The sequence below is a fragment of the Calypte anna genome, chromosome 4B (genome assembly GCF_003957555.1).
Source record: "Calypte anna isolate BGI_N300 chromosome 4B, bCalAnn1_v1.p, whole genome shotgun sequence".
Taxonomy (NCBI): domain Eukaryota; kingdom Metazoa; phylum Chordata; class Aves; order Apodiformes; family Trochilidae; genus Calypte; species Calypte anna.
In genome coordinates this window covers 10,525,273-10,538,380 of record NC_044249.1, presented here as the reverse complement: position 1 = coordinate 10,538,380, position 13,108 = coordinate 10,525,273, and the positions used below count along the sequence as shown (strand labels likewise).

Sequence of the window (13,108 nt, the reverse complement as noted above, 5' to 3'; positions counted from 1 at the left end):
ATTGTCAGCAGTACCACTGTATGTATCACAAACTGTGAATTCCTTTATTAATGCTCATTATAATGTTATTGAAAAAAATTCAGATTTCTACAGGGGCTGCTGAATTATCCTATTTTTTTAAGGCATGCAGGAGTTCTGCAAAGCCTCTCACTGCTACTGCTAAGTTCTTTAAGGTATCAGCAAAGAAAGAAGAAAGTTACTTGTAATTTAAATAAACTAAGCATTATAATAATTAAACCACCTTTTCATTTCAGCTTACGCTTCCCTGTCAGCAGAGGTTGTATCATTAAAGACACCCACTTTCAGATTTCTAGTAGAGAGACTATGCAGCAAATCTAATAAAAGTGTAATTTGTACCATTAGAAAGGTTTTATGTTATATTAGCAGGACATTTAGTAGGTGGTGGACATACCAGCTCCATTTTATAGTGAGAGGCAGATTCAAAACGAAACCCAGATGGTGAAGAAAGTTTTATTGCAAACTGGCATTTTTTAACTGGCACTTAGGATAAGTTTTGATGCCTCATCATCCTTTCTTTTGCATCTCTCCTCATAGGAATGAATGAGTGGTAGGACAACATTGTGTAATAACTGGGCCCTGTTATGAAAATAGTAGGTTCATTAAAAACAGACAATTATTAGCTAGTATTAGTCCAGAGATAAAGGCAATGAAAATGCCTAACCCAAGATAATTGAATATCCTGACAGGTCCTTTCTAAAAATTTGCAATTTTCAATTTTTAATTAAGAAATGTGTTTTTATTAAGAATGTGTTTCAGTATAGCTATTCAGCTGGTTATTTAAGAAAGTATTTTAATTTTTAGCAAGCAGGTGAAACCCTACCACATGTTGGGGTTTGTTTAAGGGTAGTAAATTAATTTTGACAACTGATAAATAAATCAGTTCATCTTTTATGAAGGCCAAATAAGAGGCTGCAGTGTTTTCTATAAAACATAAAATGAAAGATATTTTGGAGTCATGGTTTTGGCTTCAGTTTATTTGGTTGTGCATTCTTTCATGACATGGTTACCATTGATATCAACAGGTGTGTGAGACAGAAACAGGAGAGATTTAAAAAAATCAGCTTGCAAAAGCCCGCTGATTATATGTTTGGACCAGCTTAGCTCTGTAGTTCTTGCTGGAGCTGTTCCCAACATACACTTTGAGTTGGGCTTACAAATAGCTGGTTGCTTGTCATGTGGTACCAGAATGTATCTGTCATTTTTACTATACAGAAAAAGTATTGATCCAGAAACATGGGTTTCTATTTATGTTTTGTAGTCAAATGAAATAGTGATGTTTGAGGTAAAATAAGCAGATTTCAAGTCAGCGTTAGTGGAAGCTAATAGAAATCCCTGTAGTAAGATGAGGGATTTAATTTTCTGCATACCAATTTACATGCAGGAAAATCCTGTCACCTACCCAACGCTGGTAAAATACAACATGGATTTATACTTATTGCTGTTAATGCATGTGCCTGAAAACTGCCTTTCATCTGACTTCTGTCGTCAGATGCAGTCTGGCACATGAAGTTGTCACAGAGATGGCATTTGTTTGTTGTGGGGCAGATAAATCTCCAGCATCTTTTTGAGCAGCTGGGCCAAATTCTCAGAAAGTCTTGAATTGAAGAAGGACTATGCTGGGCAGCCTTCAGGGGGAGCACAGAGTGTGGGGAATGGGTCACAGGGTCATGACAGCCACTGACCATACTGTAGTGATGAGGTCTGTTCTCCACTGGTTATGGGTGTTGTTTCCCCAGTTTGCCCCAGTGAAGTGTGCTGTCAGTGCAGTCTCCCTTTCCTAGGGGTGTGGATAGGTTTGAGTACATGTATGTGACAATTTGCAGTTCTGTCTTTTTGTTTCTTTGTTTTTCTTGAAATAACCTCAGCACTTGGTGTTTCACGCAGCTCAGTGAGTCTTAACCCAGAGAAGTTATATGTGATTAGTTTTCTGTATCAGACTTCACATGCTAGCATCACTTGGGACCTGCCCTTTCTTTGTGTTTGAGGCGTGTGGATGCTGCTATCATGTCTCACACATGATCAGTTATTCTGAAAACCTCAGGTGCCTGCGTCCTGCATGCTCTCACTACTGTGTTTCAGTTGTGTTTGTGCTTTCAAATGGGGAGTAAGGACCATTTTCTAGGTCTAATTAAGAGTAATGCAGCAGGTCTCAGCTTATTGCTGCTAGACAGGTAGAGTCCTCAGGCATGTCCTTCAGGGAGCACTGGAGTCTAAATGCTATTTACTCCTGGTCCAGAAGGAGCCAGATGCTCATCTTTTTCTGGCCGAAACCTAAGGCTTTCGTTCTCACAGATGTAAATGCTGCTCCTGATAATGGATGTTCCCTTCCTTTGTGTGGCTAATTCACTTCAGTAGCCAGGGAGGAGATAGGACATAGGGTGCACAGCAGCTTGGCTGCTGTTGATTTGGTAGCATCAGCTTTCCTGTTGAAATGGGATCCTGAAGCTCAAAATGAGATGGAGGTTCCCAGTGGGCAACTGAGCTTGAAATTCCTCCACTGGAAACTGCTGAGTCAGCATTCAGCAGGCTCAGGAGGTCGCAGACAACTGCTGAGTTGGTTCTTTGGGTAACTCGCAGTGGTTTTTATTCCATTAATTTTTCTGATGGAGAAGTTATTCTTCAGGTTTACTTGGAGTTTCTCTTGGTGAGGATTTTTTGTTCCTATTTTTCTGAATCAATTTTTTACTCTTCAAGTACAGATTGTGTACTGAGTGTTTACAGTGTTTTCAGCAGAGGATTTAGGCTTGAGAATAGGTCCATGACTGCATGCAATGAACCATTCAGAAGTCAGCTGTTTCATATCAATAACCATTATATGTGCCTTGAAAACTGTCGGTAAACTTCTGTTCGTGGTAGGCCAGAGGAAAGCCTGTGCTTACTCAACAGGGCTAGGTCCTGCTAAACTCTATCACTGTAACCTCACAGACTACTCATGGAGCTTAATTTGATCAGATGTTGAAGTGGCCCCTTATTTTCTAAGTCATCACAAAGTGCTGAAAAATTCAGATAGACCTTTTAAGTAAATATTTCTGATTATCTTTGACCATTTGCACATCACAAAATAGAAAAAAAATACTGAAATTGTGTGCAGCAATAGCTAAAGGTATTGCCATCAGCCTGTATAGTAGTTCTGTATAGGTCATCTTCCTGCTTTTCCAGTACATTGAATTTTTGGTGATGCCACTGGTGGAAACCACAGTGCATGCAGCAGTGTGCTCAGCATGCGGAGTACAGAAAGAAGAGTGTGTTTCTTTTGTAAATGTATCTGAATGTCATCACCCTGTGGGCAGGTTGGTGATACACTTCATTAATTACTGTTTCCAAATATATCATCATCTGAAATGTTATTAATCTAATTTTCTGTGTTTTGATGAGCCTCTCATAATTTTGTAGCAGCATAGCTTTCAGGTCCTGGCCTTCATAAATGAGCAAATAAATTACTGGTACCCAGAACTTAGCTGTGAACTTAGCCATTTCCCTCTTACCTCTGCCAGAAGGGGATTTCTGAATATTATTTACTTTATAGAGTCCATGGTCAGGATCAGCAATTACTTTACCTCTAAACTAACAGCTCAGAGACTAAATACAGAGGAAGTGGGTTGGGGTATAGGAAACATGTTTGGCTAGTTAGGAGAGGATTTACTCTTTCAAAATGACTGGCAAATCCCATGGTCTCCTTCAACTTGATCCTTTTTAAAGCAGACTTTTAAGCTTCATAGGACATTTGTTATATACCTGATAGTGTACACATTGGGATTACTTATATGGACAGTATTTCATCCTTTTAAAAAAACCCAAATGCACACACAAGCAAAATACTCAGCAAAGGTGTTTTAGGTGATAACTTTTTACAATACCCAGACACCAGAAACATCCTTTTACCCTTGAGAAATACCTTCAACCATTCCATCCTTCCTCGTCCTTGTCAAAGGAATAATTCTGTTTCAAGGCTAATAAATATAATATATATAAATATATAATATTTAAAATATTTAAATATTTAAAATATTTAAGTATATATATATATAAATAATATAAATAATCTATACACAAGGACACTAAAATCTAAGGCTTGGATGGCAAGTGACCTAATCCCTAATGATAGGGTGGCATCCAGACAGCTAACTTTGAGGACCCAGCCTCCTCCTTTCATAAAGTTCTGTTCTGAATTTACTTTTGTGGATTCACTATTGGATTGGTTTGTTGTACACAGGCAAGATTTTCCTGTGTGTAGTGAGTCTACATCTTTCTCACTATGTTAGAAGTCCTGGCTAATCAGATATCCATGCTGGGAACAAGATAAGATGTAATTTTGTTTTGACTGTTTCCAAGGTCAGAGCTGTTGTTTGCATGGCTTCAAGCAGATTTAGTAGACTGGTGATAGCTGCCTGTTTTCTTTTATCTTAAGCCTCCTTTGCCCTTTGCAGGGAGGGGAGAAAGAAAGGCTGACTATGAAGAAACATGTTCTGCAAGAAATTGTAGCTGAATTCTATGCATTTCAGTGCAAAAGTCTGCGTAGACCTGGCTGGAAAGTTGCTTATGACCTAAGCTACAGGCAGCATCGAGTATTAGTGCACTTTGAGCACTGTTTCTCTGTTCCTGCTTGTAAAATAATTTTTGTGAGAGCCTCACAGCTAGGTTTGACAGAAGCAAGGGCTAAGGTGAGCTGTTTTGCAAGGTGTACAAAGGTGTTCTGGGGTTTTGGCAAGCCATGATGTGATGGTGATGGGAAGTGGTCAGAGCTTGTCCATCTTCTGGACAGGTAAAGCCCAGTTAGGGACCAATAGCTACAACCCCTGCCAGAGGACAACAGGGAATCTGTTCTCTTGCTGAAGCTGACACAAATGACACATACCTCTGTCCTCTGCTATAGTGTGGATAGCAGTAAAAGGATTCTCTTGGTTCATACCAGTACTAGTTAGTGAAGGACTATATTAAGTGAGGTGGGTGAGTTCAGTCTGCCCTAGGATGATTCCGAAGTGCAGTGCTCTGCAGAAGTGCTGTGTAATATCTTCCTTTTCAGTGTGTTTAGAGATCCCATCTGCATGAAAGTCAGATGAGAATTACCATTTGCTGAAGGTGTGAGCCTGGCACCTTCATACAGGGTTGATTATAGGCCTGTGGAAAAGATTGTTCAACAGTTTCTCTTTGTAAGAGAAAAAACTCACTTTCTGTTTAGTTTAAAGTGAGGTTAGATGGCAAATAAACATTCTTCTAATAATACAGCAATCTTTGCAAAACTCGTGGGTCAGGGAGTAGATATTCAGTATATCACATCATTGAAGGAGGCATACATCGAAGTTAATTCAGTTGCTTATTAAGTGGGCCTGGATGAGGCTAACCTGACCATGGTATTTTGAGATGTGCAGTGGCAGTGTGCTGGTATGTAGGAGATCATTTGTAGCTATCATTTACATGATAGCTTTTACAGTTAGAGAGGAATTTCACTATCACATACTGTGCATGTTTAAAATTTGGTATGTGCTGTAAAACAGCCCAGGGACCAAGGTGCTAACATTCCCATATAGATACAGACCTGCAAATCAAGCACAGGCATGCACACACACATGCACATCCATGAACTTTCAAAGAAAGCCAATGCAAGTGTGAGTGCATGAGCATCTCAGAAGAGAAGTGTTACCTCCACAATGCAATTGATACCATCCTGAAGAGGCTCCAAAGATAGCTCAGGTGAGTCACCCTCTGGCAGTTTTCCCTTGACAGAAAGAGTGTATGATGACTTAGTTCAGATTTAACTGTCCAACTGCTTTCTTAAAGTGTATGAGGCTTTGGGTGGATGTATGGGAGAAGAGAGTAGCATTGGTCAGTGCAGGTATACAGAAATGTGGTGATGGACAGTAGTAGCTGGAAGAGAAAAATAATTAAGAAAATGAGGTGAAAACAGGATGCAGTAGAAAGAAAGAAAGCAAAGAGTCTTCAGGCACATTTTTCAGAAATTAATGACTAAATATTAGCTGAATAGCTCCTAAATATTTATGTAAGTATAGAACTTTTTTTTTTGTGAGGTGATGAGTACCAGCTGGTACTATTTAAATACCACCAGGAAGTGCATTTACTATATTAAAACGAAACATTAGAAAGCTAAAATTTTACTATTGAGCACTTTTCTGAGAAATTAAAAGTTTAGGAAACAATTATGAAGCATCCAAGCAGGAGGATGTTTCTAAAGAAAACCTGGTGGGTCGTGTTGTAATTCCAGTCTGCCTCTCCCCATCTTTCAGTTTCCAAGCTGAGAGCAAGGGTTTCAGAAACAGGCTAAGTGAAATGCACAGTGGGATAGGGAAGAAATTTTACTTCAAAATTGGTTTTTATATTTTTATTTTATTTTATTTTAGTTTTTTGTTGGAATGTGAATGTTATTTTATGGTTGGCCATGATATTCTTAACCCAGAAAAATGAGATTAATCGTAGTTTTCTATGTCTCCCCTGGGGGAAAATTATCTTTTAAACATTTGGTATGAATTTAATCCTTTAGCATTTGATTCTCAAGAATGCTGGAACTACTGTCTGCAGGAAAGCTAAGATGATTTTTAAAGGGCAAGCAAATATTCCACTTAGAATTCAGCTTGGGTATGCTCAGGTAAGGCAAAGATGTTGGGTTTGACAGGAAGACTACAAAGAAAAACCTCTTCTCTCCCCCCTGCTCACAGCTGAATGCAAAATGTCTGTGCATTCATATTTAACTGATCCTGTATTGATCAGGAAGCATAGCAGCAGTCTGGGTTTAGTGGTTACTAAGCGCCTGAAGGAAGGAGGCAGGAAAGGGGCACTTGGGAACCTGTAAATCATTGCTAGTGCCAAAGTGGGCAGGACTTGTTTGGAGTGGGGGTCATCATGGTTTTCTGCTCCTTTGCTTTTTCCACTCCAAATGGATGTTATGGATAGATTCCTTCAGCGAGCGTTCTTTTCTGATGTGGCCAAGAAAATAGAACAGACCAGGGGTTGGTTAGGGCTGCAGGAATATGGGATAATGTATTGTAGTCTTGAGAAACAGTATAGTTCCAGTTAGTTTCAGTTGTTACTAGATGCTGAGGAAAGAGGACATATGGGCCAGTTGTGTAAACAGCAGGTTTTTGTTTTGAAAATATCAGAGGCAGCTTCTTCAGTCACGTAGACTGGATTTTGCTCCTTTCAGGTCCTGTGACACCTGCAAAATAACAGGTAAAAGATTTTACAACAAACAAAAATTATATTCCAGCTGGTCTAGGTCACTATTCACAAGCAGACCATAACACACATAGGACCAGGCATTTCTTGTACTTGGTCTGCAAGTGCAGGAAAGGAAATTTGAGAATGCATAATCTGGAGTTATACAACAGTACAGGTAAAATACATTATGATTTACATGCCCACAGGAAAGGACTGAGACTGCATTCCCATCTGTAATGGACTGAGTACCATTTTCAAATTGACGTACTTAATGCCAGTATCTATAGTATGAATAGATGTCTGATTTTTTGGACATTGTGATCTACTCATGCATTGTTATAATCACAGCAATAATATTATAAGGGAAAAAAAAGTGGATATACTAAGCAGTTCTTTCCTGTGGACCTCCTCAAGGTTCAGGAGGGTCCTTCTAATTCTATTTCAGTTTATCAGATACTACTTATCTGATTTTTTCCAAATTATGGTAATTTCCTCTTGTCTGCCCCCTGAACTTATTAATTTTGTATTTGAAATATAGTGCTACTAAAAGGTTAACATTTGTAGTAAAACACAAATTTAGCTTCTGCTGTTGTATCCCCAGAAATCATCTAGTAAGGCTTCAGTTCTTAAATAGTAAGGGAACAAATAGAAGAACCCTGCAAAATCCAGTCCAGTGGTAGGAAGGAAAGGAGTTGAATTACAACATACACAGATCCAGAAATTGCTACAGAATGGCGAAGCTCCTATTGTTAGGAAAGCTTCACATTCTCATACCATTGAGAACAACCAAACATTATGTTTTCCTTCTCTGCAAAATTAAATGGAGATAAATTGTGTATTAGCTGATTGGGTGTTTACCTTAGTTGTGTAAAGTACTGCTCTGGAATCCACACTGTAAATGAACAATTTAGATTTCTAGGATTAATCTGATTTATGTGGAGTTTGTCATAACATGATGACTGAGTAGATCTCACATAATCTGCTGAACTTAAATATGCAGACTATTAAAAGAGTGTGGAACGATCTAAGCCACCTGAGAGGAGGACAACCACTTGGCTGTAGCTGTCATCTTTTTGTATTTTCTCTTTAGTATGAAAATTAGATCACACCATGTTTTGTACCAGTTCTTATGCTAGTGACTGAAAAGATTAAAAAAAAAAATACAATGCAGTTTGGCTCATACTGACACTTCTGCAGTGTTGGCATTTAAAATAAGTTCATCCCTGCCTTTTAACTAAAATAGTTCTTCAGATTTTTAAACTGTTGTAAATTCTAAATGTATTGTATTTAAAGTTTTTGCCTTACTAGTTTGGATGCCATATTGGGGAACTTTTTTATGCCTTTTTGGATATGTGAATGGTTGTATTTTGGCTGAAGAAAACAAGAGTCTGTCTTGACCTCCAAGTTCAAGTTCAGGTTTGAATAATCATATAAACCTTAAGAATAAGTCTTAAGTAGAATATGCCCTTGTCTGTGAAAATTTGTTGTTTCGTTCAGAACAGTTGTGCCACGGAGTTATGGTGGGATTTCTCAGCCCCAAAAGAAATTTCTCTTTAGAAACTCACTGATTCCAGTGCTCAGCACTGAGCATGGCACTGTTTAGGACTCTCAGGAGGTGTATTCTTGTTCTGATCAACAGAGATATTTACTTTGAATAGGAGTAGAATCAAAAACAGGAATGTAGAAGGTGGAAAGAGATGAGCACAGGAAGAACTCACAGGATTTCTGGGTGCATTGCATTTGTGTGTGAAGTACACATACATAACCTTGGATCAATGAAAGAGCTTCAAAATGTCTGGGTCTGTCTTCCTGGAAGGGTTTGCTGCTTCGGCATCGCTGGAAGCGTGGTCTTAATTCTTATGAGCTCTTGTGCTAAAATAGTACATATTAGGACTAGAGGTGAAGCAGTACTACAAGCATGAAAACCAGGAGCTGCGGTAACCAGAATTCTGGTTTTGACTTTCTTAGTGTTGGTCCATTTTTAAATAAAGGATAATAAGACAATGTGCCCCCTCTTAGTTTAATCCTATCAGTCCCATCCTAGGCAGTGGGTTGTACCATGTACCAGCTGCTAGCACTGGCTGCCTTCTTAGGGATTCACAGCAATAGCTGGGTGTGTCCCATATCCTTGCGATGAACATGACACATTGTGTTCCTGAAAATAAAAACTGGGTAATCCCCACTTGTATAAAGCACACTCATCTTGCCCTGTGTTTATTCTTTCCATTGTGGTAGAGAAACTGCTGCAGAATTTCCAGTGCATGTATCAAGTTACAGATTAGTGCAAGGCCCCTGTAGTTCTTGGAATGGCATGGGGCTGGTTTTGTGTGCTGATGACATTTATCCTCTTGTTTCCTTTTGGAATCATGACAGATTCTCGCTGTCTAATGGGTAATGTACTTAAAGGACCTTCTTTTCATGCCATGTCTGATGATAAACACTCCATTGCGTAACACCTGTGCCTGCTTGCTATGAAGCTGCTATTGCTGCTTTCAGCAGTCAGTTTGGCAGAAACTTGTCTGGACAGGAAAGCAAAAGGGTTTGTAAGTGCAATTATCTTCTTTTTCAGGAAGGGACCAAGAGCGGATGACAGCTAATCATGAGACATACCTCCTTATGGCAAGCACTCAGAATGACATGGAAGATTGGGTGAAATCCATTCGCAGGGTTATATGGGCACCATTTGGAGGAGGTGAGTCAATTAGGGAACATACAAGGCTCCCAGATACACAAAGACACTTCAGCATTCTTCTATTGTCTCTCAGTCACACCAGGGTTTTGAATTGAAGAGGAAAATGGTTTAGGTCTTTCAAAAAATGTGAGGTAAACCCTTTGTTTTCACTTCCATGCCCAAAGTATAGGGCATGTTGCCATGCAGAGGTCTCAATCAAAAGACTTTAAACTGTCTGGAACCACTTCCTTTGGTGAGGATAGCATGTGATAGTGTGTTACCAAGGTGAGGGGAAGTTTTCGCAGAAGGATGGTCTTCTATGATGTCAGCTTTCCCTCAGGAAGAAAGTGGGGTAATTCCTTTGGTCACCAGCTAAAAGTCTGTCCATGTGTTTCATAAACGCCTGTTGCAAGAAGCCATCAATGATTGTCCTGCAAGTAACAGCTTAGACCAGCAATAGTATTACACGAAGCTGCATGTTCCAATATAAATCTCAGAATATTATCGCTAGCAGTATTAAACAGATTTTTTTCTTTTGATTGGCATACCCAATTATTTCAGTAGTACTGGATCAAAATGTATTATCTGATGTCTAGTTGCCTTTTTAAAAAGCTCTCTGTTGAACGGGCTGCAAATTATTATGATTTTAATCATCATTATTCTGGTGATAATGTAAATATTATTACAATGCAAGTATGACTTATATGCTTGCACAAGATGTCAGTACATTAATCAGTCTCTTCCTTAGATATCTCAAATCTCCGGGTATGGGGACAGTACTGTGAAAGAGCACCAGTATTTGCATCAGATGCTTTTTGGTTTTGTCTGCAGGCTGCTGGAAGACTAAGGCAGGATTGTTTCTGCTATTTTGTGACTGAGAAGCGGTTATCAGTAAAAACTGTGATTTCTGACTGTAAATGTCTCTTTCTTAACTGCCAGGTAGACTGTAGGAGAGAGGATAGGAAGGACTGAAGAAAACCACCATTTTAAACAAAACTTCTATTGTAGGCATCTTAGTTCAAGTCACACGGTTCTTAAGAGAAGGCTTTGGTGAGCTGAGGGACTTGGTCAGCTCAGGCCTGCCTGGAATTTATTCAAAGATGACTGTCTTCTCTTTGGCTCCTCCTGGGAAAATGTGGCCTGGAGAGATGGTGCTGAGCAATCATCTCACGGGGGTCTGGCCCTGTATATTAACAGTCTGGTACAGTACTGGATCTGGGCATGTGGGTCTTACAGGAGGATGCTCAAAAAAACCAAACCCCAAATCCCTCAAAGTGAAAGGTTTTGTCTTTAAAAAGCATGATCTTCTACTTGCATATGAAGTTGTATTAGGAGAGGGCAGGCGCACAGTCGTCTGCAATTAGGATAGGTAAAAAAACTTACTGTGTACTGCCAGGGTTTAACACTGGCCCGACAATTAATCTGAGTAACAGACGCTCTCTATTAATCTCTCTCTTCTCTCTGATAAAGAAAGGAGAGAGAATAAGGGAGAGAGACTTACGGGTTGGAAACTAAACTACACAGCTTTAATGAAACAGTAATGATAAATAGGAAAAATTAATAAATACTTACAAATATACAGGAAAATTGATACCACGTTCCTTCCCCCCTCTTCCCCCAATAACTCTCACGTCACCACTGAGGCTGCAGGGCAGCCCTGGGAAAGTCCAGGCTGACTCCTGGAGTCGGCAGCAGTCGGGAACTGGAGGCAGGAACACACAGATATGGGCTGGCACGGATCAGGACCACAGGCAGACAAACGGACGGAATCCTTCCAGGATGCCGGGTGAAGGAAGGGAAGCAGGAAAGGCAGGAAGGACAGGCAGCTGGAAGCTGAAAGCAGGAAATCATGGCTTGGCCCTCGTGATCCCTCAAATTTATACTGAGTATGATGTATATGGGATGGAATACTCTGTTTGGTCAATTCTGGCATCTATCTTGTCTGTTCCTCCCCAAAGGAGGGCTGCAGGTGGGACTTCTTTACTCCTGGAGGGTAAAAGTTTTCCTCAGAGCTGAGCAGTGTCCTTGGCTCTGCATACCAGTCTCTAGCAGTAACTATAAACATCAAGTGCTATCAGTCTTAGAAGCAGACACTGTCTGAGAAACTTGCTGTTAATTTCAGCAAGTGCAAGAGACTTAGCTAAAAGCAAAAGTACAAGACAGAAAATCACCTTTATCCTGGCCTTAACCAGGACAGTGTACCTAACACAAAGATTACCCATCCAGAAGTTTCTCTTTGTAAAGCAGGCCCTCTGTTGAGCTCCTCAGTGTTCTCTTACCCCATTCTAGTTAGTTTCTCCAGTCTAGTTAGCATAAGTTACCGTGGCAGTAATAAATGTCAGGGCATATCAGAACTGTAGTTTTCAAAGGATATCTTTGTGGGTTTTGTACTTGGTTTCCACTATGCACAGTGTGTCTCTGTGGCAAATAATGAGGAAGTTCTTCTGGAAGTGGAAAAGTGTTTATATTTTACAGGCAGAGAGCTGAGTTTAGGTGAAACTCATTTACTAGCCCAAGCCCATGCACATGGCTATGAATAGAAACCAAATCTCCTGTGTCCTGACCCTTTCCTTTCTTCACCAGCCCCTTATTTGCTTTTTTAGGGCAAGAGCTATTTCTGGTTTACAGCTAGGAATCTTTCCAGCCACCATGAACGTTCTCAGGACACTATCATTGGTGAAGACGTGTTTAATGCCAGTTACTGTGGGAAGCACCTGACTGAATGCTGATTTTTTGCATAAAGCAAGATCCTTGAATTACTTATACAATTCATTTATAGTTAAAACATTTCTAATTATGTTCTTTTTGGTTTTCCTGTTGGATTTCTTGAGCACACACACTGACTTAACTTGCAGTGGGAAGAAAACAGATGTCTCCCAGGAAAAAATGAGAATAGATGGAACATGATTTTAGGTTTATCATTCACAGAGAAGGTTTGACCAGAACAACAAGACAAAAGCCATGTTGTGGGATGTGTCACCATTAAATAACTGTGTTTCTAGCATGTACCCCATTTTATAAACTACTTGGTACATCAGTTGATAGTCTGAGTTATCTTAACAAGTCTTCATAATCCCAATTATATGTTCTATAATACTGGATGGTGGGACACACTCATATCCCTCACTACATGGATGTTGCTACAGCTGCTTGTAAAGGTCTGACCCCTCTAAAGAGTGGCACCTCTGGCTTAAGTTGTCTAAAAAACTGCCCTTTTGAGCTGAACTGAAGTTAAAAATCTTTTTA

At 39.7% G+C, this 13,108-nt stretch overlaps 1 protein-coding gene across 5 annotated transcripts in view; it reads left to right on the top strand.

Moving 5' to 3' along the window:
* ARHGAP24 (Rho GTPase activating protein 24) overlaps positions 1-13,108 on the top strand; it is a 143,498-nt gene that overhangs the window by 98,016 nt on the left and 32,374 nt on the right. For 4 of the 5 annotated variants that reach the window (XM_008501790.2, XM_030450596.1, XM_030450595.1 and 1 more), the window contains one exon: positions 9,761-9,883. In XM_008501790.2, coding sequence (XP_008500012.2) covers positions 9,761-9,883 — 123 coding nt within the window. Of the gene's footprint in view, positions 1-2,024; positions 2,063-9,760; positions 9,884-13,108 lie in introns of those variants that run through there. The other variant, XM_030450598.1, reaches the window with a different exon arrangement.